The sequence below is a fragment of the Halictus rubicundus genome, chromosome 10 (genome assembly GCF_050948215.1).
Source record: "Halictus rubicundus isolate RS-2024b chromosome 10, iyHalRubi1_principal, whole genome shotgun sequence".
In the NCBI taxonomy this organism is placed as follows: domain Eukaryota; kingdom Metazoa; phylum Arthropoda; class Insecta; order Hymenoptera; family Halictidae; genus Halictus; species Halictus rubicundus.
Window position 1 is genome coordinate 16376822 of NC_135158.1, and position 25854 is coordinate 16402675.

General features: G+C 53.1%; 1 protein-coding gene across 12 annotated transcripts in view; it reads right to left on the bottom strand.

Moving 5' to 3' along the window:
• Phcl-1 (pH-sensitive chloride channel 1) overlaps positions 1 to 25854 on the bottom strand; it is a 59097-nt gene that overhangs the window by 10075 nt on the left and 23168 nt on the right. For 3 of the 12 annotated variants that reach the window (XM_076795320.1, XM_076795319.1, XM_076795318.1), the window contains exons 2-10: positions 21243 to 21460; positions 15019 to 15189; positions 13206 to 13294; positions 7587 to 7739; positions 5468 to 5532; positions 5008 to 5228; positions 4796 to 4878; positions 4539 to 4679; positions 469 to 561 (exon numbers count right to left, since the gene is read on the bottom strand). In XM_076795320.1, coding sequence (XP_076651435.1) covers positions 469 to 561; positions 4539 to 4679; positions 4796 to 4878; positions 5008 to 5228; positions 5468 to 5532; positions 7587 to 7739; positions 13206 to 13294; positions 15019 to 15179 — 1006 coding nt within the window. In that variant the 5' untranslated portion in view covers positions 15180 to 15189; positions 21243 to 21460. Of the gene's footprint in view, positions 1 to 468; positions 562 to 4538; positions 4680 to 4795; positions 4879 to 5007; positions 5229 to 5467; positions 5533 to 7586; positions 8542 to 13205; positions 13295 to 15018; positions 15190 to 21242; positions 21461 to 25854 lie in introns of those variants that run through there. The other 9 variants (XM_076795323.1, XM_076795322.1, XM_076795321.1 and 6 more) reach the window with 4 other exon arrangements.

Sequence of the window (25854 nt, forward strand, 5' to 3'; positions counted from 1 at the left end):
TCGCGCGAACGCGGAAGAAGCGAGTCGTCGGTGGCAAGGGTCGATCGTCGATCGGCACGATACTTCCCAAATGTCGTTACGTTTCGCGAGACGTACAAGATGCTGTGCGCGCCAAGGAAACACCTGTCGCGAAAATCGAATCGCCTAGGATACCGCAAAAGATATTTCACGCGAAAGAGAGAGGAGATGTGTGTATATATATATATATATATATATATATATATATACACACATACATGTATGTGCGTATATAGATACGTATATGGATAGACAGAGAAAGGATAGAAGAATTTGGGAAGCATCGAGCAGCGAGAATCTCTAGGCCTGTCTCACGAGTTGGTAAGCTTGGTCCTGTCTCTCCCACCATTCTACTACGGCTTGTCTCTACGTTCGTGTTGCGCAACGTGAATTATATCTCTGATGTGGGAACACGTTCGATCGTTGGCGATCGAAGGGGGAGGATTTTACCTTGCTCCTCAAACCTGCGCTGGCACAGCGAGCACTTTGAGTCCCCGAATTCATCGAACTCGTCCTCGTAGTCGACCATGATCTGTCCGTCAGCTGCAACAGAACAGCCCACGATCTTCCTTCCTCTCTTCTTTCGAACCGTATTTTTTTCGTTTTCTATTCTTCGTTCTCTCTCTTTTCCCCCTGTGTCTGATTCCGCGTGGTCGTTTTCGTATTAGCGCGCGACCTATCAGCGAGTGTTCTCGGTTAGCTGTCTCGCGGGCCGGCCGGACGGATAAATCTCTCGTGTCGGACGATCGGGAATCGAGAAACGCGGAGCAGCGGTGTGCCGCGAAGCCGCGCAAAGCCGCGGGACTAACGGATCAGGAACAACAAAAAATAGAAGAGTATGTAATATATACTATAGGAGAGAAAAGTTACAAAGCTGTATTTAATGCGTTTGATGCGACAAGAGCGGAGATAGGGGCGAGGTCGAGGGCAAGTGTTCGCCTCGCCTCGCCTCGCCTCGCCTCGCCTTGTCGCCGCGTCGGCAAAACGGAAAGCAGGACCAACACACACACACACACACGCATACGTACACACAAGAGAAACACAATCGAGGATCGAACCGGCACGGTGGCAAGATCTATCCGTCCTTCCGGATTACCATGCGATTACCGAGATCTCCTCTCGAGCGAACGGTGCTTCCGGGAATGGTAATTTATACAATGATATCTCGATCGCGGAATTATAGTACGTGTCATCGGGCATAGAGGAGATTTGAATCGTTGGGCTAACTAGACCAAGCATTACCCGCGTTCCGCCATGGTTGATCTCTTCAGGGTAAAGATGTCTTGTCCCTCCGACACGGTTTTTTTCCTACCCAATTTCGTTTCGTTTCGTTTCGTTTCATTTCGTTTCGTTTTGTGTAGTTTCGTTTCGTTTCGTTTCGTTTCGTTTCGTTTCGTTTCGCGACGCGAGCACACGCTTCGAAGCCGTATCTTTTATTCTCCGCCGAGCTGAAAGAGAAAGTTCTTTGTTTTCCGGTCTCGGGTTGAAGCGGTTAGGGAAAACGAACTCGCCAAATCGTACACAAGCTTCTCGCGCTGGTTGCGTAAGCTGGTTTTGTTTTTTTTTTAAATATCTTTTAGTCTTTTGCGTTTCTTTCTTTTATTCTTTTCTCTTTTTTCTTTTTTCTTTTTTCTTTTTCCTTTTTTCTTTTTTGGTTATTCACAGAGCTCAGCAAGCGTTGAAAGGTTCAAGAGCGCTAAACGGCTCGCGACAAACGCAAAGAACGAACACTGATCGACACAAGTGTCTAGCAGAAGCGAGAATAGATTGTTCGCGACCAAACGAAGGAACAGCGGCGGGAGAAGATGTTCGCTCGGGTTGTATGGGGCTTCGATCGGTATACGGGTCTGAAAGTCGCGAGAGCAAGACTCGAAGCCTCTCACCCTAAAAAGCAAACCACGGCGGGTTCGGTTAGAAAAGCGAGACAGGAACCAAGGTTGCCAATATGCATTTTCTAGAGGAGAGCCATGTATCATCTATACGTATCCTTGTATCTATATATATGCACGCGTGTCGTCGTGGATATATATACATATAAACTTAGAAAAGTGTACAACAGCGTATAGGTATATTTGTACACACATCTGGAGAGCAACAGAGAGAGAGATGAATGTAGACAGATAGACAGACAGATAGATAAATAGATAAATAGATAAATCGATAGATAGGTAAATAGATAGATAGATAGATAAGTAGGCAGATAGATAGATAGATAGATAGATAGATAGATATATAGGTAGATCGATAGATAGATGGTAGAAGAAAGACAAAGGTAAAAAACATACGTACAAGTACAAAACGCATCTAGGTTCAACTAAGTGGTAACAAAACTGGAAACAAACCGCAAAGGTTTTTTGCCATAGACTCGCCAACTACGTCTCATGCAGAGTCCCATATCTTTTTCCCCTTTGGGAAAATCTCGCGATCGATCTCGCTACGAAACAGTTTCTTCAGCGTATGCAAACGAAGAAAAAAGAAAAAAACGATTATCGGCGGGCGCGCGCGCGCACACGCGTATGTACACGCAACGGAGTTCGATCAGAGGTGTACAGATATTTTTTCTCGTCTCATCTCATCTCGTCTCGAACGGTTGTTCTTCTGTTCAGGGCCGTGGGACGCGAACCTCGTTCGGGAGAACGCATTCCAAGTTTGTGCGCGGTGCCAGAGAATCGGTTGCGGTGCGGTAATTGTCAAGCATCGTACGTTCAAAGGGGAAACACAGGTTCGCGCTAAGAAGATGCGTTGCGGTCGGACACACGTGCGTCGCAGAAACACTTACCTGACGGCGCGGCGCTCGCGTACACGCGAGATCGTGTTTTCTGGATTCTCTCTCCGGTATTCGTTCCGGTTTCGTTAGAGAGTACCGGTTCGGTTTGGTCTGGTGCGACGAGCTCGAAAGAATGTTGGCAACAAAGCGACAAAACTGAAGCGGAGGCGCGTCGGCTACGGATGATCCAACGAAAACAAGGCAAAGATCGATTCGAGATTTGGCAAGCAGAACACGGGAGGAGAGACAGAGAGGGAGAATCGAACCGGCTTACGGTAACGGCGACGCGCGGACGACGACTGGAGCGGACGAAGATGCAAAGTTAACCCGGAATAAGATCGGCGATCGGCGATCGAATTCGGGCTCCAGAGAAAGAGAAAGCGAGAGAGGGAGAGAGAGAGAGAGAGAGAGAGAGAGAGAGAGAGAGAGAAAGAGAGAGAAAGAGAAAGAGATAGGAGAGGAATAGTTGGAGGAGGCACGAAAACGAAATTAGGAATCCTTTTTCGGCGCTGCTGGCCGGAATTATTGATCCAGCGGCAGCGGCAGCGGCGGTGGCGGCGGCGGCGGCGGCGGCGTCGTCGTCGTCGTCGTCGTCGTCGTTCGTAGATACGATGGTGGGGTTTTCCAGGAATGGAGCAAAGGGTCGAGGGATGCAGCGCCTCAGGTGCATCGATCCGCTAACAGGTAATAGGATGCTCCTTTTGCCCGAGACCGAGGATGGAACTTGTGCTCGATCCCGTCCTCGAATTTCCGTTGTTCGGTTTCCGATCCCGGACACGCGCGGTTATCCGCGATTAAGCGAGGTCCGGCCGAGTCTAGTTTAGTTTAGTCGAGAGAGTCTGGTCGAGTAGAGTAGAGTAGAGTAGAGTAGAGTAGAGTAGAGTAGAGTAGAGTAGAGTAGAGTAGAGTAAGAGTAAAGGTAGAGTAGAGATACGAGTACAGAGTCGGATCTCGGGTGTCGGGTTCGCGGAGGCTCCGTCGCGTTCCAGTGGTCCAGCGGTGCGGTCAACGATTGCTCGGACAAGCGTACGACTCCGAGGATCGCAGAGAGGTAGTAGAGCTTGCGTACAAGCGACACTAAAGAAACTTTGCCGTGGGCCAAACGAGACTGCCGTGTTCGGTGCATTGCGATAATACAGAAGCGTGTATCACTTAGGGATGCAGTAAAGAAAAAAAGAAAAAAAATCGTATAAATATATAGAGTCGACAACGAACAGAAAAATGAGGAAAAATAGTATCGACGACGTTTCTCAATCTTTCCCGTTTGCGTTCGCACTACCATGGGAGACGCGTAACTGCGCCGCGACTAGATATGTTTTCGGTGTTTAGCACCTACTATGCCCCGATAGTGTCTTCGCGGTGCAGCTCCGAGGCGCGCGAACCAATTTGCTTCGCGTTCCTTTCGAGAAAGTATAACAGCGTTTTCATCGATGGCGTCGAGGCGTCGGAACTGCACCGTTTGCGTTTGCGTTTGCGTTTGCGTTTACGTTCGCGTTTGCGTTTGCGTTTCGCGAACGACTGTGTTCCGGCTTTTCCGGTGATCGTCGCCCCGCCCCTGTCAATTTTATCCCAGAAATACGTCTACGTGTACTGTCCGTGACTTCCCGCCTATCTCTGACGCTTCTGTAGCCTGAACGTTCAGGCTTCGACGTCTCGAGGGAGTTGTTGCGAGGCAGGGACAGTACACGGTTCCCGTAACGGTCCGAAACGCGGTGACGCGCGCGATCGAGTCGCATATCGTCGGGACACTCACCTCGCCAGCTTACTTTGATCGGACACGTGATTGTCTGGTTTTTAATGAGATACGCGTTCAGCGACGTCAGGCTCGGGCTTTTCCGCAAAGTACCCTCGTCGTTCTTCCACACGTACGTGATCGCCGTTTGCTCGTACGATACTGTCGAGTAATCGATCGGTTAATTTGGCTCGCTTGGTTCGGTCGGTCGCCTCTACGACGGACAACAATGGGATGGCTAACGAGGGAGAAGCGCTATCGGTCGCCGATTTACTTACTGCTCTCGATCGCGAATGAACACAGTGGGTCGTCGAAGGGGAAGATGTTCAGTCTACCCTGGCAGGATAGGATCAGGTGACGCCTGAAACACCGAACGCAAAGTGGATTTCGATAAATCGTGCGGCGCGTGCTCCCTCCCGTGGCGTACACCCTCTCGAGTCTCGAGAGCTTCTGGGCTCGTTTAGGCATTATCGCGAGAGAGAACCGGTACCTCATAAGATAGTTGACCGTGCCGTTGCGGTATATCCGGAGGGCGAAGTGAACGGGTATAAGCGGATCCTTAAAGTCTCCGTGCATTATGAAGTAGGTGTCCGGCAACCAGATGTCGTTGTAGTGGTGGATCGCGTTCAAGAACTCGTACTGCGATCGGTTGCTGTAGCGCAGCCGCGGGTCGTACCACTGTTGTTGCAGTAGAAACTCCACCTCGTATTTCTGCGAACAGGAAACGATACGGATCAACCGGTCCCGATCGCGAGAACCCCACCGGCAAAGAGAGAGAGGGAGAGGGAGAGAGAGAGAGAGAGAGAGAGAGAGAGAGAGAGAGAGATAGAGTGAGAAAGAGATAGTCGTGAACTCGAATGTAATTTGATCGGTGAAGAAACCGTTATTGCAAAGATTCAAAGAACGAACGATGTTTAATAAATGCCGGACAGGGTGAAAGATTGAATTACCAAGCTGGACTCGTCCGGGGACGCCAGACTTAGCAACAGCACGCTCACGTTCACGGTCAAGGTACCTGCAACAGAATCGCGCGATTGTAAAGCGTTGCCTCGGATCGGTAAATAGTTCGACGAGCAGGCTCGCTGGGCGGATCACGCTAATTCGACGGAGCACCGCTGGACGCGGATACACGCCGCGTGTACGGTATCGGTACGGATAAGGATGGTGGCCTGTATACGGTATACTACTGTATCGTATAGGTACAAAGCTCCCTCCGCGGGCGAGGGGTGCATCGATCGACGTCGATCAGCGTGACCGCCGCGTTCCTACGAGCGAGAGATCGGCCCGACGGAACGGCGATCAAACGTGTCCTTCTCTCATCTACGTTTGCGTAAGCCGATGCCGTTACCGCTGAAGCGTCGTTAGCGCCATGCTGTGCACATGCTGCGACGACAACAGTCGTGTCTGTAAATAGAGTGTCGAGCTCGGCGCTCGAGACTCGAGAGTCGGTTGCCGATCGCCGGTTTCTCAGGCTCGATTATCCGACTCTGGGAAAGAGCGGATACGGATACGGAAATGGAAGCGGAAGCGGAAACGGAAACGGAAACGCGAGGAGAAAAGGAAAGTTAGCGGAGACGGAAAGGATCGGGGATGCCTTCGCGATCAGAATTTTAGTGCTCGGTCGGTCGGTGTTCGCGTGCAACCGGACTAACGAGTCCCAATCACCGGGCTCGATCGCCAACGCATTCAACTACACAGAGAGACACGAGTAAACTGAGACACAGTGTCTAAATACGTTGGAGTGTACGGAACGGACTGGAAAACAGAGGACGACACCGGGATGGAAGGAGGAGGCACGTCCGCGTTCGCAGGGATCGTGTCAACGGTCTCCGTCACCACGATAGGACGGGGCCGCGGGACCGAAATCGCGGTCGCTTCCTGCGGAAAAAGCAGCAGGAGAGAGAGAGAGAGAGAGAGAGAGAGAGAGAGAGAGAGAGAGAAGAAAAAGAATAAGAAAAAAAGCCCACTGAGAACAGCGTCGGATACGCGTTATCGAGCAACGAAAACGACTGCTGGTCCCTGGCTCGCCGCCAGCTTACGGTAACGACCGATGTATCGTTGTGCAGGCAACATGAGCGTTAATCGGTCGACGCATCGGGCACGAACCTGCTGCCTGCAGCCTGCAGCCGCCTCGCAAAAGAATGTCACGTGTCGATGGACGATGTCGGTTTTAACGTTCGCTCCGCACGGAACTCGTTTTTATCTGGGCTCGCGGACGCGATAGCCTCTCGATGTCCCTCGAGAGATCGATCGAAGAAACGAAACCCGTCGGCCGTCAGTCGTCGATTTCTGCGGCTCGAAACGAACAAAATCCGTAGAAGATACGAACGGGAGATCGCGGGAAGTAATCCGCGACGCGGTGTATCGTGCGTGCGAGTGTTCGCGCTTCGTCGACATGGAACGACGAAGCGACTTCGAACGAAGGCTTGCTCGGGTCGACTCGCGCGACAACAACCTGAACGAAATTTTGAAAAATGTGCGGAACAAACGGGGCGAGGAGAGCGAACGATCTCTTTGTTCGCGTTTCGCCGGTGTTCCGCTCTTTAAAAACGGACGTCGGGAGGAGAGTGCAGCAGCTCTTCCACTTTGGAAATCGATCGACCTACAAACCCTCGTAATGAAATGCAAAATTCGACGGGTGGCCCGTTCGGGATTCGATTCGAATCGCGGAGCCCGACACGACGCCCGTCTTCCGTTCTCCGATTCCGAATTCGTCGTTTCTATTTCGGTTCGGAAGGGAAAATCCATTGTGTTCTGCTCCGAAGTTGCGCTTTGGAAAAACCGAGCGCCGAAGAGTCGAGAGAGGCGCGCGGCGCGCGACGAGTCAGTGGAATAGGTAAACGTTCGATGAGACGGGTCAGCGAGCGAGAGAACGAAAACGTCGAACGAACGAACGAACGCACGAACCGAAACGACGATTAAACGACTGAATGGGTCTCGGGTCTCGGTTCGGGTTCGGATCGGGGTCGGGTCGGATCGGGTTTGGTCTTGGATCGCATGAGAATCGTGATAGCCTTAATTAATTTTTCTAGACGAGGTTACGAGAGATGTAAAAGCAGAAGAACGGACCGCGAAGGTGGGTGCGAAGGTGTTGGTGCGGCGTGTAGTGGTTATTGTTCTGGTTCTTGTACTGGTTCTTGGGGTCGTTAGAGGAGGTTGACGACCGGTTCGACAGGCTGGTGGCGTCACCAGGCCATCGCAATCCGCAGCAGAAATCCGCATCTGTAACACCCAACAACCCTTGCCCACGTCTCATCCTTTTTTTTTTAATTCATTTTGGATTTTTTTTTGTTTGGTTTCTGTTTTCTGTTTCTCTGTATTTCTCGTTTCGTATCTCGTTGTCTTTTTCTCTACCGAATTCAACGCGACCGTTCGATCCTACTCTCGCGCGAGATTTACATTGCTCTGCTCGTTCTATCGACGACAGCAACAGCAACAGCAACAGCAACAACAACGACAACGACAACGACGACGAAGACGACAACAACAACGATAACAACGGTTTCTCTATTTTTGCTTCGTTCGCTTGTCTCGTTTCTCGTGTTTCATTCTCATTTTTTGTTTGCTTTTTTTTTTGTTTGTTTGGTTTTCGTTCTTTTTTTCTCGAGTGCAAAGAATGGAAAACAACGGAACATCTACGTTAAAACAGCAACGACAACTACGGTGTGTGGGTACTCTTGTTACGGGCGGATCACAATTCCGTTCAACGACACTTGTTACTCGTGAGATTTCAGATCGGTGTACTTATCGTTTTTTCTGCGGTGTTGGGGACCTTTCGGGCCCTCCTTTGCGATCTCGTCGGACGGACGGACGGACGGCATTTAAACTCGGCCGTGAGTTTCGTAACTCCAGAAATCGAACGCAGCGAAAGAGTATGGCGAGAGGAGAGTGAGGATTGTTAAATTTTTCGTTAGAGTCTCGTTGTTCAAGTGTGTAGATTTTCTGTGACAGCCAACAACTCTTGCCCACGTCTCATCATTCTTCTTCTCGTTTCGCTTCGCTTCACTTCGCTTCGTTTCGTTTCGTTTCGTTTCGTTTCGCTTTCCCTCGCGCGTCTGTGTTCGCGTTCCCGGTGCTACTCGCGCGAGAACAGCGATGCGCATACAGAATCATCTAGACTGGCCGGAAACAGAACAGAAACGGAACAAAAAGAGAGAAAAAAAAAAAGAAAACAGAACGAACAAAGAGAGAAGCAAAAGAAAAAACAAGCGGAAATGTATATGTGCGAGAAGCCTCGTAGACGATCTCGGTGCTCACCCGTTTCGAAAGGGAAAATCCGGGAAGCGGCTCGCTCGCTCGCTTGCGACGCGACGCGCGCGATGCAATTTCCGCACGCGCTCGTTCGTGCGCCTCTTCGATCCTCTCGTCTCCGATTCGATTCAATTCCGATCGTCTTCCGGTTAATTCCGTTTCCGGTGTTTCCGCGGGGAAACGCTTTCGATTCGGAGGCGCGTGATCGTCCTCGCGGCATTTCTCTCGCGTGAAACGACCGAAAGCGAGTGCTATTTCAAGCGAAACAAGCAATCAAGGTCTCTTTAGTCGGTCGAATTGCAGGCTATTCCGCGAGGCGAGGCGAGGCGAGGCGAGGCGAGGCGAGGCGCGGCGAGGCTAGGCGAGAAAGCGCAGAGAAGCGATATGACGCGCGGTTCTTCTCTCCGGTGTGCTCGAGGCTCGTCATCACAGTCCTCCTTTTGTCCCGTTCCCGTTCCCGCTACCGTGTGCCCGCTCTCCTGCTCTCTCGCGCTCGCAAAAAGCTCTCGCAAAAGCTGGCTTTTCTTCGCGTTCGGTAGCGACGGAACAAACGACGCCGGTGTTCGCTCGAGGGCGCCGCTCCGCTCTGCTCCGCTCCGTTTCGCGCCGCGGCAACTTTCCTGTGCCCTCCCCCCCTCCCCCGGCCCGCTCCCCCGCCGATACAAAGGGAGACCGTGCGCTTTTGTGCTCGTCGAGTTTCTTTCACCGGGTAAAAAAAGAAAACGTTGTCGCTCCGATAGGCAGTTTGCGAGAACGGGACTGTGTGTATCGCCGAGTGTGTCCGCGACCACACCGATTGCTAATTCGTCGAGTCGTCGCGCGACCAACCGCGTAACCGCAAAACGAAATCGAAACACCACGGCGAGTCGTGTCGCACGTGTCAGCCTCGAACACGTGTCGCACGGATATTATTTTGAACGCGTATTTCGGCCGCCCGATTATTTGGCACCGACCGCCTTTTTTACGACCCCTGCACTGCGAACGGTATTATAGCGTATACTCCCCGTTTGGCACTGGTCGCCGCTCTCGGTACTCGACCGATATTTGGGTCGACGCATACCAAACACCGAATTTCTATGCGAGCGAGACCGATCGTCGGCGAGCAACGGTCGAGTTCGAACCGAGAGATGGACCGATGCCGATGCTGTTCGTTCATCGGATCGTAACATCGGTCCCGTTCAAACGAATCGATACGGTTTCCATCGCGTTTCATCGTTCAAAATTGACCGTATCGTTGGGCCGACCCGAAATCCGAACGCTTCGACTCTTCGCTCTCGACTGTCTCCGATATAGGGACAACAGGATAAAATGTGTTGATCCGTCAGGGAAGACCTCGTATCGAGCAATATTTTCAAATTGATTAGGGTTATGGTTCGCACTCGAGAATTTGAAGGTGGGCAAAAATTGTTTAAAGTCAAAATTATCGTAACGTCTGTAACACCGTGCAACGTCGATCGCGCGGAAGCAAACCGACGATCCGTCTTTGTCCCGGAAGGTTATTAAAAATACCATTCGAACGGAGGAATCGTAGAAAAGTTTTCCAGAGAGTCGACGAACAGAACAGGTACGGACAATACGAACGTTCGACGTAGGCGCGCGATCCCGGGCAAAACGGTAGGTGTGTTGCCAATTAGCGAAGATCGCGAGATCTCTCGCGAAATTTCGGGCGAAGGACGCCGAGAACAGGACAAAGAGCGCTCGAAACGGAAACGAGGCGTGCCGCGAAGCTGCTAACGCCTCGAAAATCATCGCCTCTACGCGCCGCAGCTGCAAACTACCGGCTGCTTTCAAGCTTTCCTCTTTGTAAAGTTGGTGCCTCGGTCTCGAGAGAGGAGTCTCTTTTCTCCTCTCTCTCCTCCTTCGGTTTGTGCTCTGTGCTCTCTGCTCGTGTAGGGAGCACGCGCGCGCGCGCGCGCGAGCGAGTTGCCGAGAACCGTTTTATTCCCTGTCGTGGATTCGGTCTGCAAAAGTCGATCGGATCCTCTCGATCGTCCGGTAAAAGGATCGAGGAACGAGGTGATCGACGGAGAAAGCTAACCCGCTCTGCGCCGAGCGGCTAGGAAAGCACGCGCGCCCCGTGTCTTTTATCGTGCTTTCCGCGTCACAATTCCGTCCAAGCGTTTCGCGTCTCGAGTGGAAAAAGAAAATTCTGTCCTCGACCCGTTTCCGATCATCTATAAATATTACCGTTCCAAGAACGAATCGAGCGGAGGAGCAAAGGACGCGGAACGCGACGCTAATCGGGAATTTTCCCATCGAACGAGCTTCCCTCGCGCGGCGTCTACCCCCTGTTACTCGATTCCGTCCGAAACCGCAGGTCGACTGTTTCCTTTCCCCTTTCCGACGACGACGACGAATCGACCGCGAGAGAGGCGATCGCGAAACAGGAAGCGCATCGCGAATTGTACACGCCGACCCGGCCTGATTTCCGGCGCTGCGCCATGTCGCGCCGGAGGCTCGCTTCGCGAACAGCCGAACGGACCCGGGGTTCATTAGATCGATGACTAATTGCCAAGGGGAGCCAAGCGTATTTGCATTCGAATAAATCCAGGCCACGCGTAATCGATTCGCGTCCCGGAAATTTCTATGAAGCGTGACGCGAGAGCACGTTCTCGCGACCCGTCGTTCGCGAGCCACTAGACTCCGCGCTCGGTCCAAGGGTCGTTTTCTTCTCGGCCGTTCCTGTTTCCCCTCGTTCTCCCCCGGAGCGAAACGCGCGGTTGGTTTCATTTCGGCCGGAGCGAATAATTGGTAAGCTCGTTAGCCCGAGTCGAAATTAATCGCGAGTGTAACGAGCAAATCTCGCACGTCCCGCGTTCGAGAGGGAATCGATTCGCGTCGGATACACCAGGCTGCCACGGCTACCGTCGCATTCTTCGGGCGTTGCCGAGGGGGCTCCCGACCACCAGGTCCGACGATGAATTTTTCAAATCGCGCACCGTCTGTTCGCGTCTCGATGTAAATGCCGGGGAGAAAAGTTCCCGTCCTCCCGTCCCCCTGTTCCCCCGGGCGATTCGAGAATCTCGAGAAGAAATCCGCTCGGCTCGGCACGGCGCGGCGTGTCTAGAAATTTATTACCTGCGCGCGGAATTGAATTCCCGAGCGAGCGTCGCGTCGCCGCTCCGGTACACAGCCGCCGGCAACGAGGGCTTCGGTAACAACTCGGTGATGCAGGACCGGCATTGGTCGGACCTCGGATCGCCCGATTCGGATTCGTCCACGGAACTCGAACTCGAACTCGAACTCGAACTCGAACTCGAACTCCTCGGCGAATGGCCCAGCATTCGCTTCTTGGTTCGTTTCGGAAACATCTCGAACGACGATCGATTCGAATCGACGCGACACGCGTACGCGTACGCGATCGCTCCTCCGGTTCAAGGCTGTCGCCCATCTAAAGGCACCGCGGCGCACCAAGTATACCCAGTTCAACGTCAACGTGTTCGTTCCTATCAGAATGGGAGGAAAAAGGAAGAAAGAGGAGTAGGGATGCTGTGCTGTTACGGATAGGTGGACGCCTTCAACTATACGCATACATATAATAACGATGTAAACGCGTCCACGTTGGTCTGGTGTCGTCGACGCGCGGTGCCCCGTTAAGTGGTCGACAGCCTTCGGGATCCCACGGACCAAACGATATCATCCCATCTTCATGGACGACCAAGAAACCGCGAGAATCCTCGATCCGCTCGTTAGTTTTCTCGTCCACGTCTATCCGATAAAGCTGCGACGATACTGGACGCAGTTTTCGATTTCACGCGACCCGTACACGTGTCGCGCGAGATCAAATAATCGCGATCGGTATCGCCGTATCCCAAGATGAAACAGTTTGGTGCGTTGGAGCTTTAACCCTTTGTCGGTCGTATACACCAGATCGAACTGTTCACGGTAAAATCTCGATATACGTGCTAAAAGTAGAATAAACGAAAAAATAGATAAGACAAGAAAGTTTTGCGACAGAGGGCTGTTTTCCTCGTTGCGTCGACGTTGATGTCTTGTTCCAACTGTTATTCCGTTCGGCGACAAGAGTTCGATACAACTGTTATTTCGGTGGTGAAGTTACATGCTAACGTCTCTTTCGACTTTGCTAGAATGGACTCTATAAAGAGTCGAGTCGGTCGTCTGGACGCGCAGGACCGCAAAGGGTTAAGGCGCGAAGGATAACGGTTCCTAGCCACGGGATCCCCCTCCCCTCCCGCTGGTCCGTTCGCTCTCGTTTTCGTTCTCGTGCTGATTTAGCGTGATCGGGGTCGACTTTCTATATATAGAGAGAGATACCCTTTTGACGAGGGGTGAGCAGTGAGCTGTGGTTGTGTGGTGCTGTGTGGTGGTAGCGGTGCCGGTGATGTTCGAGGTGCTCTGGATGGTCGGGGTGATTGGGTACGAGGTAGTCGGGGGTGTAGTCGTCTTGGCGGGTGTGGGGCGGGGGCCTCAGTGTACCTTGGACCGGGGGCAGAAGCCGCTTGTCGTAGCGGGTCGACTGCAGCAGGTTGTCCAGGATCTCCTTGTCCGACTTGCCCTCCTCGAAGCTGCAACACAACCCACTGTAGCTAGCCCCGGAGCCATCGGATCCACCGCTCTCTCTCTCCGCGTCTTCCTCCCCCACCTTTTTCCCCCCTTGCCCCTTGCCCTCTTGCCCCTTGCCCCTTGTCCCTTGCCCCTTGCCCCTTGCCCCTTGCCCCTTGTCTCTGTTTCTCCGTTCCCCGGTATATATATATCATTTTTGCGCTCTCCTGTTCTCCTAGGCTTTCACCGTCCGCTTGGTTTCTCTCGGTTTCTCTCGGTTCTCGCGAGAAGACCGCGTCGTGCCGGGGGCACACCTCGACTCGTCTCGACTCGACTCGACTCTCGTTTCGTCTCTCGATTTTTCTCGAGGCGCGGCCCGGTGCGACGCGACCCTCGCTGCTTTCACAGTCCACACGGTGCGCTCAGAGTCGGCCGGCACTTGGCATTTCGCAGTGCCTAGCACCGCGCACTGCTGCGCGCCGTGTGCCGCGATCTCGAGATCCACTGGTCTTACTATGTGTATCCAACGAGGAGAAGAACAAACTCAAACAAACTACGAATTACGTCCGGAGAACATCCGTACACAGCTCTCTACGCGCGCTATATATCGAACAACTTTTTCTACCTTCGAGCGTCGCAACATCGGTCCGGTAACACTCTATGCGGTAATACGTCTGGTTGCTACGTGTCACGATCGCGTGGCTACACCACGACTGCTATAATTTATATATATATATATACAATAATGAACATATGGATAATATCCAAACTCGTCTACTCGAGCTACACGTGAAACAGAGGTGATGCAGTCCTCGGACAGAGTCCCTTCTATATCTATATAGTATCGAGACAAAAACTCCCACGTATCTCAAACACGCGGAACAAATGGTAAATCGAAGCGACGTTAACGGCGACTCTCTATTCCATGCAAAGAAATTGACTACCCGTTGCCATCGGATCTCGTAGGTCCCGAGTAGTTTTCTCATCTAAATACTTTGTGTTCATCCATTAATGGGAGCTGAAAAGAAGTCACCTGCGACGGGGCACAGGGCCAAGGGAGGTTTCTCACTCGGCACGTCTGTCCCAACAACCATCGATGTTCGCGCAGTCCCAATGTCTGGACATTTACTATATTTTGCTAGAGTCAAAAATATTGATTTCGCGATTCAGACCGTGCCTTTCCTGCATTACTTCCAAGCGACTTCTTTTCAACTCTCAATAGGGTAAGGGACTCGCATCAGTGTGGGGTACCAATTACTGTGCCTATATCAATTGTATGTATTTTTAAAGCATTAAATATTCATTAGCATAAGCATTAAATACTCAGCTTTTTTGATATTCATGATGGTTTAAAAATAAGTATAAATAATATAGGCACAGCGATTGGTATCCTCGGAGTAATTGAGTCCCTTACCCTAATACAACTATCCTCGCTGTAATGTCGCTCACTCGATATCCTATCGCAAGCAAGAAACTCGTCTACGCTTGGTGTCGCGATCTCAGCTTCTCGATTCGACGGAGAACAAATCACAGACAGAGAAAGAAACAGGGCTGGGGGAGAAAGACTCTTTCCCTCCGATTGCGAGAGAGAGGGGGAGAGAGAGGGGGGAGGGGAGAGAGAGAGAGAGAGAGAGAGAGAGAGAGACAGATAGAAAAAATCGGAACGGGATGCTCGAATCGAGAAGGTAAGAAGAAGACAAGTCGCTCGTGTTAAAACTGAATAACGATCGTGTTCGATAATACGTACATGTCCTCGGCACGCACGAGGGTGACAAGAGTGAGGGCAAGTGTGAGGATACAGAGGATGGTGAAGATGAGGGAGCTTGCGAGGGAGGTGAGAGACAGCGAGAGGACGGACGAGAGGCGGCCGCCACCACCCGCACACCGCCCAAGCGCCACCCAACCCATTCTATGTCATCTGAAACAGAAAGCACGTTTTTTTCAGTTATTAGCATTCCAGGCTGTACTGCGCTGCGCTACACTGCGCTTCGCGAGTGCGGAAACTCCGCAGCAGCGGACAACTGCGAAAACCAACAACCCTCGATCCGTGTGCGCTTCCGCCCTCGCGATTCGATCGTCGATCGAGATCACACGGCTCGTTACCTTTCGTCTCCTGTTAGGAGACAGAATTTTTCCGAGACGGTGAACGAGCGAGCACTCGCCGATCTAAACGGCCCATTAAAAGCGTCACGGCGATCGGCGTAACGTCGTCGGCCGGACGAAGGGCGGAGCGCCGAGCGCCGAGCGCCGAGCGTTTCAGCGAATTAAAGTAAATCCGTTTAATCGGGTATCGGCCGAACAAATTGAATTCTCAGCAGCGCCGTACCCGCGAGAAAACTCGCTCTGCCCCACGCTACGGATACGGCGGGCCGCCCGCCCGGCTCTCTCAATTCCGCAAAAGAGCGGAACGACCCGCCTCGGAATCCCGGTGTCTATTGCCTATATTCGTATTTAGGGCAGGCGCTCCGGGAGCCCGGTAAATGCCGACGCGTCGCTAATTCCTCGGATTTCGGTTTCCGAGCATTTAGAATCCCGGGGGTGGCACTTTTCCCGAGGACGTCGAAGAATTCCAGCCGGAAACCCAATATCCGGACTTAATCTCTTCGGAGATCGCTGTGACTTAAAAGCCATAATCCCAGGTGCCTCGCGTCGTTGTTCGCGGCACGGCGTCGCGACGACGACCGATCGCGGTATTCCCAAGACGTGAAACCCGCTTCCATTTCGACTCCTCCTATCGTTCGAGACGATCGCGATTACCGACAAAGAGACCGCGCGTTTCTCGGCGATTCCAGAGGCAAAAACCGAACCGCGCACCGTCGCGTCGGAAAGACGTCGAGGACCGCTTTCTTTCGAGGTTCTTTTCGGTCGGTTCGCAGAGCCGCGTCGTCCCTAATTGCCTCGAATCCCATCAGCTCGGCACGGGCGGGCGGGCGCGCGCGCTTGCGATCCGGTAACCTCGATTTCAAGCGTCCAGCAAACGGGGAAACTAGCCTTTTCTCGCGTCAAATTGGCAATCGGTTTGTCTTCGAGCTCTGCGGCTTCTAATCCAATATGGGTCCCGAGCTCGCGCAAAGAAGCGGCGTTCAGTTCAATCGTCCCTGATAATCGATCGTCGTTTCGCGTCGTTTCTCGTCCGGGACGCGACGCGGTTTCCTCGGCACGGCGGCGCGCGAGCTTCGAAAGTTTGCGCCGCGACCGCGTTCTCGATTACGGACCGGCTCTCCCGGAGGATCCATAACCCGTCAGCCATTCGTAACGTTCGCCTTCCTCGTCTCGGATACGAGGCTCCCCCGAGTCCCGCGCGCAGCTCCAACTCGAAACGATAACGGCGCAAACTAATTTCTGCTTAGCACGGACGCTCCGCGAATCGTTTAGCAAACCCTAGCCACTAGAACGGTCGGTCGATCGTGTTTCTGCAACAGCAGTTGCTCCGTGCGAGACGCAGAAATTAAACGATCGCTCCGTTGCAGCAGCACCTCCGTCTCACGGTTGCGAGTCTCGCGGTAACCCTCACCGGAACTGAAGAAAAACTTGTTCTTTCTTTTCGATCGTGATTCAATCGTGATTTTTCACCAATACCAGTTTCCATTGTAACGTAGAATTCTTTCGACGCACAGTCTTCCGGTTCTATTTGTTTTCCGCGTCGTCCCCAAGCCGTTAATTCGACGCGGTGCGGCGCGGAAAGAATCGCCTTCGGGAAACCAGCATCGGATAACGGATCGGTCGGGAGAGAAACTGTCTGCTTCGAGACGCGGATAGTTTATCCGAGTTGCTCCGAGGAAGACGTAGCCGTGGGGCGTCGTCGCAGCTCGCAGCTCGCAGTTCGCATCTCGCATCTCGCATCGGTCAAAAGCGTCTCCTCCTGCAGTCTCTCGGCTAGACGCGATCGGCCTTTTCAAGTCGGGCTCGGGGCGGTTTTACAAGTGGCACGCGTGTTTTCTTCTCGAAAAGGCTGGATCGTGTTGCGTCGCGGCGCGGTGCGGCGTGGCGCGCCGCGTCGGCGGCGTACCATCGGAAATCAACCAGTTGCGCTTCTCGAGTCGTATCGAATCGATACGAACGTTTCCACGGTGTATTCTTTTATTCGCGGGCAGAGAGCGACGGGGATATCGTCGAAGTTTCGCGTTACCCCGTTACACGGTGACCCTTTGAAACCGTGCCAGGTTGTTCGATCGAGCCGGATCGACGCGACGCCTCGCGTCCAAGGGGTCTTCGTTTCATTCTAGCGAGAGACGTCGCGGCGCGGCTCGGTGCGGCGGATAGCGCGATTTCCAATTTCGTCGTGCGGCGAACCGTACGACATCGAATCCGCGGATTAGGAAACACGCGTACGGGAGAAAGAGATGGTCGTGTCGCGTCGCGTCGCGTCGTCTTGATGGTTCCTCGAAACCGAATACCGGGCCCGGACGGTTTCCAATTTTCCTCGTAATCGCGAGGAATCGAGTTAATCCCGGGAGCGATGGTCGACGGCTTAGAGAGTAATCTCCGTCGCAAAAGGCCCGGTAACAATCGCGTTACCGGTGGCGCGGCGCAGCGCGGCGAACCGTTTAAGAACGGGGCGGTTGCCACGCCACCAACGACAACGATACCCTTTCGCGTCTATCTATAGGCCGACGTTTATTAATCGGTTTCCCAGGTACGTGTACGGTCTGTAGGCCGGCCCGCTTCTCGATATCGAGCGGCTTATTTCTCGCGGGAAATGCTCGATATATCTAGTCGGCGCAGCGCGGCGCGGCGGAACTGCTCGTCGCCCCTCGCCGCCCATCTTGCCGTAAATCCTCCTAGAATGGTCCTTGTCGCGGGACCTTGGGACCACGACATCGCGATCGACCACCTCGAGAAGAGATCTCGACGCGCGCGCGAGATCCTTGACGATTCTCGTCGGCGAATCTGTTCGCGGTCCTCGAGAGAAGATGGGAGCGAGAAACGATTGGGCGAAGCTGGTCGCGGGCTGCGCTGGACGGACGTACGTCGGGAGGGCAGGTACGAGTAAACGAGTACGCTACCGCCAACCGTACAGCTGATGCTCGTTCGATCAATACGGGGCGTTGCGGCACGGAACGCTATAGAGTATGTCACGTGGCTTAGCCTGTCCCATTCTGAGTCCGCGGCTCCTTTCCACGGTGCGCTCTCTGCCTCCCTCTCCTTCGCGCGTACCCCCCTCTTTCTCTCCATTCTCTCTCTCTCTCTCTCTCTCTCTCTCTCTCTCTCTCTCTCTCTCTCTCTCTCTCTTCTCTTGTCTACGTTCTCCCCGGCAGGATACTTTTCGTCGTCCGATGCTCTCCTTTCACGGCCAAATTACCTACCTACCCTCCTTCCAGGCATCCGTTTCTGTTTCCGTGTACCCACTTCTCCTTCTTTCTCGTCCCCGACTGCAAAGTCGATTTATTATTCGGTATTTTTTCTCCTCGGTTGTCTCGCGTATTCGTCCTTGGTTCGAGCTAACGCTAAAAAAAGAAGAAAAAAAAAAAAAAAGAAAAACAGCAGCGCCGATCGACGCAGCAGCTCTCGATGGCCTTGTGTGTCCCTTATGGTTCGCAACCGCTTCGACGAGCAGCCCTCTTTTGTACCTTGACACGCGTTCGATGGACTTTAACACCGCATCGCTTTGAGACTCGAAACTCCCTTCTGCCATGCAGCGACGCGACGCCGAGAACCCCGACGATCGACCGAAAATTTCAACGCTGGCCCTTTTGGGAACGACGGACGAGACGGTATCTGGCACGGCAGACACCGAGACGCCACGCCGCTTCCCACTCTCCTTTCCGGAACGAGTTTCTCGTCGATCTGGCACGGACACGTAATATTTTTGGATTTCAACGGAAGCGTTCGCTCAATCTACGTAATTAAGGATCCAGAGGAGAACGCGGCCCTTTGCCTCTACGGCGAGAACAACGGCGCAGCCCTTGTCAAAAGCTTTGTCCGGTTCTCCTCTGTCGTCCTACCAAATTGCGCCAATTCGTTTATCGATCCTTCGCTCCTCTCCTCTCCTCTCTCTTTCTCTCTCTCTCTCTCTCTCTCTCTCTCTCTCTCTCTCTCTCTCCACCTCTATCTCGTCCTTCAATTGTTCCGCGTCTCGAGAGGATGGACCGGAGACGAGAGAACCTCGGTAGCGGCGTCGACGTCGGCGTCGACGCCGACGATTTCGCGGAGCAGACCGTAACTCGCCGGAGAATTTATATCCGGAGGACTTTCGCCGATCCGGCTTCAACACGGAATCCCCTATTTCGCCCGGCCCCAAGGAAGTCGATAACATCACGCAAAGGTGAAGGTGCTGAATTAACTAGCTAGGTTAAGGACGAGATTTTAGCCCCGCGAAACCGGGTCACCGCGTCGTCGGTTTCGCCGTGAACCATTTAATCGGTTCTGTTTCTTCGATTCCTCGCGCGCGATCCTGCTCTCGAGACGAACCGCGCAGGAAACCAGCCGCGCGATGTCTTCGTCGTTGCGAGGCTTCCGGAGAGGAAAACTTTTAAATTTCCATCGACACGCGTCGTTCGGCGATCCTGTTAGGCGACTTTACACTCCGCGTTGGCCTAACTTGTTTCGACAACTTTCCGCCGAACGACGACAGGATACGTGTACTCGTTTAATCGTCGAGCAACTCGAGGATCGAAAACGGAACGACGCGATCGACGCGGGAACCGTCGCGTCGCGGATCCAGCGCGATCGCCAGTTTCCAACGGTCGCGTCCAAGACAAAATTACCGTCGACTCGTGCCGCGAATTTGGCCGAGCAACGATCGCGTCCACGGCGAAGAAATACGGGCGAATCGAAGTAAAAAGTTTCCAACTTTTTCGCTAGTCGACGGTTCTTCCGAGATCGTACGACCGTTGGCGTTCCTCTATTGCAACGAGTAATAATGGGAACGGTTTTTCGCGGAGCTGCGAATCGGTCCTAGATACTTTCCAAGTTTCTCGCGGCCTGCGATCGAAGCGCGGTCGATCGGCGCGGCGCGGCGCGTTGCGACTCCTTTCCAGTGGAGTAGCTCGACTACGGTCAGACCACCGCATACCGGCCAGAAACACTTTTGGGAATTTTCCGAGGCAGCGGCGCTGAGCGTGATCGATGATGCACCGCGGTGGTAGGTGTATAGCAAACGGGAAAAATTAATCGGCACGCGCGAAAGATAAACCGACGACGGAATCGAGCGAGGAGACGTCGAGGCGTGGAGAAGAGAGAACGGGACGCGGCAGTTATTTAGCGACGGGCTAATAATGGATCGGGGGATGGGGTTCCACGGTTCGTCAGACATCAAAGCACCGCGCGCGCGGCACTCTCTTTGCACGAAACAACCCGATTTTCATGGGTCGCCTCTGTCAAAGAGCACCTTTAAGGTTTAATTTACCCGGCAAGCGAATACCTTGCCGAACAGATTTTTCCCGAAGGGTGCGAGACGGCGTTTAGGGTTACTCTGCTACACGCCGATGCTCCCGTTTAAGATTCGGCCGATCCGAGATTCTGCGGCGAACCGCGGCCCTTTCGACAGATTAGCGAGCCCAGGGGAAAGGTCAAAGAGGCCGCCGCCGCCGCCGCCTGCTCTCTTTCTCTTTTGCTCGATGTTTTCCGTTAGAAACGCTGGAGCTGGAGCTGGAGGAAGAAATCTCGAGGATACGCGGAGAGGGCCGATCGGAATGAATCTTTCGGATCACGTTTCTCGCGCTCGGTTCGGTTCCCGAGTCGTTCGGGAGACAACTTTTGTTCTCCGGCCTTCCTCCGATCCTCCGATCCACCGATACACCGATCTCTCCGATCCACCGGCTCCTTCTTCCTTCCGGTGCTCGCCGGCGATCACGTCCGCGCGCCCGAGCAAATTTAAATTTAAAACGAAACAAAGTCGTGGCCGGAATGCTTTGATACGGAGCGGAGGAGTGCGATGACGTAACGGCGCCCAAGCAGCGATCGAGGGTTCTTTTCTTTCTCTTTTTCTTTGTCGTAAGCAGGAGAGAGGGAGGAACGGGACGAGTTTACCTTAACGTGAGATATTTGGCTGGTCGCGATGGACGACGAGGCAGGCTGTTGCTGTTCGTTGTGCAGGTTTTTACTTCAACTTTCGGGGACTCTCATCTTCCTCGCGTTGCCGCCACTTCTCGTCCACTTTCGCGAGCCGGAAAGCACTCCTTCAGCGACTCATGCTCGTGCTTGTGCTCGTGTTTCTGCTCTCAACGTTCGCCCGAACGTACTGCCATCTGAAAAACATACACCTCGGATCAGATTTTCGTTTTATATATAAATATGTATACGTATATGTATAGGCATTCACAGCTATCCCCGTAATCGACTGAAATCCCCCCGCGCACTATATCAGCCGGGGGACTTCCGATAATCGTGCACGCGTCCCAACGAAAATTGCGATCGATATTGCAATTACGCCTCGAGCGCGCGATAAACCAACGCCGAGCGCGACGGCGATAGTTGGCTGAAACGGCGACGTGTCAATAAAAATTCTCGGACAGCCGCGTTTCCGGTTCTTAGACAATTTGATGGCCGGGGAACGATGCGATGTTTCGTAACGAGGTAATAACGTTTCGATTTTTACTGTCCGCGGGTACACAGAGTTTCCTGGTGTGAGTGGCGGAACCAGAAACAAGGTCACGCTTCCAGGAAAAATCGCCTAAAAATACAGAATACGAGTTGAAAAGTTGTTAAAACACGCGTGCCGTACGATGTATGTATCTCTCCGATGGTCGGGCAAAAGATCCGATGACGAGAGGACGGATCGGACAGCGCATTCTACGTTGCACCTTATAAATTGTGCCTGCACGCGCCACGCGGCATATACTTGTACATAAACTTATCGGCTAACGCGTCTGTTCGTGACCGACAGTTTCTACTTGTCGTAGGTATACGCGTACCCACGAAACGATTTTGTTCTACGTGTTTGACCTATTTTTCGCGGCGAACGATCCCGTTTTCTCGATCGTAGCGGAACTGCTAGGGCACGGAGAGTAAAATCGTCGGTCGGTCGTTACGAGGTTCTAGAATTCCGTGTAAACGACGACTCTTCTTGCGGTAGTCTTGGTTCGGTTTCGAGGGATCGCGACGCCAAGTCGCGCCAGTTCCTCGGAATTGCCAGTGACCGAGCGTTGCGTCGCGTCGCGTCGCGTCGCGTCAGGGTGTTGCCAGGAACCTAACGGCGTTCAACCTTGGCCCCGTGGCCCGATTCGCGAACGTTTCGCCCTAAGCCCCGCCGCGCCGCCGCGCCGCCCCGGCTACTCCGTTCGTTCGCCGCGTCTTCGAAACCAAATCAACCCGACCGACCAATCGAACGAGTCCTCGTCGCTCGTCGCGTTTCCTGTCGACTTCCGGCCCGTGGCCTCGCGACAATAGCAATTACCGTTGTCGGAGCAGCTCGACTTCCTTCCCGCGGCTTCCGCGATCTTCCCGGGACTCGAACGATACACGGGAATTTCGCCGGCGGGGAAAAGGCTGGTCGGAAAAAATCTCCAAAGTTCTTTCATTACAGGAAATCGGTCAAACTTTTCCGAAACCCCATCGAAAGGCCTGGTTACAAACTTTTCTCGGTGCCGGACGCAGATGGCGGACCGTTGTCGGTCGATCGATGCGGAAACCGAGCCGATCCGAACCGATCCGAGGTAAAACGAAGACACCCGGTGCACGGTAATCCGAAAATCTACGGGGACGTCTCTTCGAAGTTCGTTTTCCACGACGAAAATCCGTTTCGAAAACACCCGAGACAAATTTTCCCGAGAGCGAATACACCACGGATCGAGATAGAGAAAAAGAGAGAGAGAGAGAGAGAGAGAGAGAGAGAGAAGCGATCGGTTGTTGAAAAGCTCGAGCACGCGGGAACCGTGTAGCCGTCGTTCGACGGCTGCAATGGCGTCGACGTTGGCGTCGGCGTCGAGCCCACGTCGTGTCAGGAGCACGTGAATATTAAACGCTGAACAACAGAGTCACGAAACACCGCGGTGCATTAATGTCGGCCTAACGTGTTCGCGTAGGAAACGGGTCGCGTGCGTCGCGACCATACGCGTTGACGTTGATACGAGTACGTCGCCGAAGAAGGGACACGGTTCACGGCTGATCGGAAACGATCGAACGTTCCGACGATTCCGCGTTTCTCTTTCCGTTTCCGTGTCGACGGATCCCAACGACAAGCGACAAGCGTCAAGTAATGTAGTAAAGTAGTTCGAGGCTATGTTTCTTTTTTCAGCAACGCGACGTTTCCACGCGAGTTTTCCGGCAATGAAACGAGAACGATCTATAGACCGGCCCCTTGACTTACATAGGAACTCGCGTACGGGGAATTCATTTCCCTGGAAACTATTAGCCTAGCGAGCTCGCGAGCACGCGGCACAACGCGTGTCGTGCCACGGACGAACGAGCTGACGCCGATCCTCGACCATACTCTCGTCGGGGAGGATCGTTCGTTTCATGGTTGTACTTGAGATTTCCACTTGAAACTGTAAACTTTCATTCGAAACAAGTCCAATACTTCTCAACATTTTTGTCAAACCCTTCTCAAAGTTTAAATCGTGAATCGTAGCTTCGAAAGGTTACCGATTGATGTACGTGAAAAATTGATCAACATATGAAACATGAAAAATTCAATTGTGGCCATGAAAAACAGGCTTGCAACCCACTGTGAGCGGGTGCACAGGTGGTGCACGGTGATTTACGACGGATGCGCGGAATCGTTGCCAGGAGCGATACGTCTGGTCGAGATCGATGGAATTATGCGGTCGGAAGGAGAACCGTCGACCAGCGGCGACCGACGGCCAGCCGCCGGTTATCGATCGAGCATGCTATTTTTGCGTGGACGTCCCGTTTTCCGTAATAACCAGAATAACGCTATGAAAACCATCCATTGTCTGGCCGGTGTGATCACGCTCGTCCGTCACCGACGAAACGAGACGAGACAAACGCAGACGTCCGACGCGTCATTTCTCTTCCCTAATTTCTCTGGATCCTCGAGGGCGACGGAAGCCACGGTTTCCTTTGTCGCATATCTCTCTCTCTCTCTCTCTCTCTCTCTCTCTCTCTCTCTGATCTAGGGTAATTTCGAAGGGTCGAAGACGGCAGCGATTCGGTCGTTGCGCCGGCGAGTGGTCTCGGTACCACAGGAGAAAATAAACCAGCGTGCCGCTTGTTTGCATACACGCTCTCGACACGCATCTCGTCGTTGCGACGGTTTTGTGCCTTGGCACCGTTTCGTCTCGACGACAGAGCAGCCGCGCCGCCCACCTGGTTCGCAAACTCGACGCACACCCGCGCGAACTCTACGAACCAGAGCAGAACTCGAGTACATTCGAGAAAGCTAACGCCGCCGCGCCGCGCCGCGCCGTCTTTCCCGCGCAGCGTAACTCGTTCACGCGCTCTTTTCTTCGCCGAGCGCGTGTACACACCGGACGAAGAAACGTCAAAGAAACGTGAAACGCCAAAAACATTCGCGTTCGTCCACCGGACAATCCGAAAACGCGGTTCACAGCTTTGATCCTTTTACCATCGAGAATACGATGCAGAGATACCACATACTTTACTGCTTGGGAGCGAGCAACGCGATCGATGCACTTTAATTTCGCGGCTAACTCGAATCCAATTGAGTCGCGAGCTATAAGTGGCTCGCTCGCGGAACTCCGACCCTAAATATTTACTACGAAAATTGATCCGATCTCGATAGTAGGTACGCGTGTCGGTTCAACGGGGAACTGTGCCATTGATCAAACCGAGCGCAAGAAGTAACTTGCGTGAGAACGATCACACCTGCTTGACCCTACTAGCCTACTATCCCCAGCGTCGCGTCGCGTCTCGTCGCTGCGCTCCCTTTTCTTCGAGTCCCCGTTCTTCGCGCCGCGCCGCGCCGATCGAAATCTCCCGTCGCGTCGGAGCACAGCTCCAACTCGCAACAGGCTCGACCGGCGACTATAAGCGACTATACGCGACTATCAGGGAACGACTTATCAATTCAAGCCGATTTCAATAACCAAGTTTCAAACATCGAAAAGTATACTTGCTGTGCAATCATTTTATACAAGCTGGTTTCAAACTCTGGAACGATTTCTCTACATATGTCGCCAAGGTCTAGATGATAAACGTCGCGGAATTATCCTCGCTACCGCGGGGTATACCGCGCGAGGTTTGTCAGGTTATCGCAAGGACTTGAAAAATCGTGAAAAGTGTTACGTGGGACACTCTGTATACCTGTTCCATTCGGATCGTGTCGATCACCGACTCGTCGATCACCCTGAGAGACACCGGGCAACCTTATCACGGATTACTCGAAAATGCATGGAAAAATGCATCGGGGCATTTCCGAATAGCTCGATCGCGCACAAACAACGCGAACCGACCCGTAATTTCAGGGCAGTCCGGCGATAACGGATGATCGATGATTAGAAATTAGTCTCGAGTCCGAGTGAAAGTGGATCATCCGGTCGGGACACGTACCGCGCGGCGGTTTATCTTTTCATGTCACGAGGATTGTTCGATGGACAGCGAACGATAACGAGCCGTAAGTATCTTTCGGCAGACGCGTGGTCGCGTTGTCGAGGCTAACGAGCGTGTAATGGTCCGCGTCGAGTCTCGATCGGTTTAGATTAATTTAATACCATAATACCGG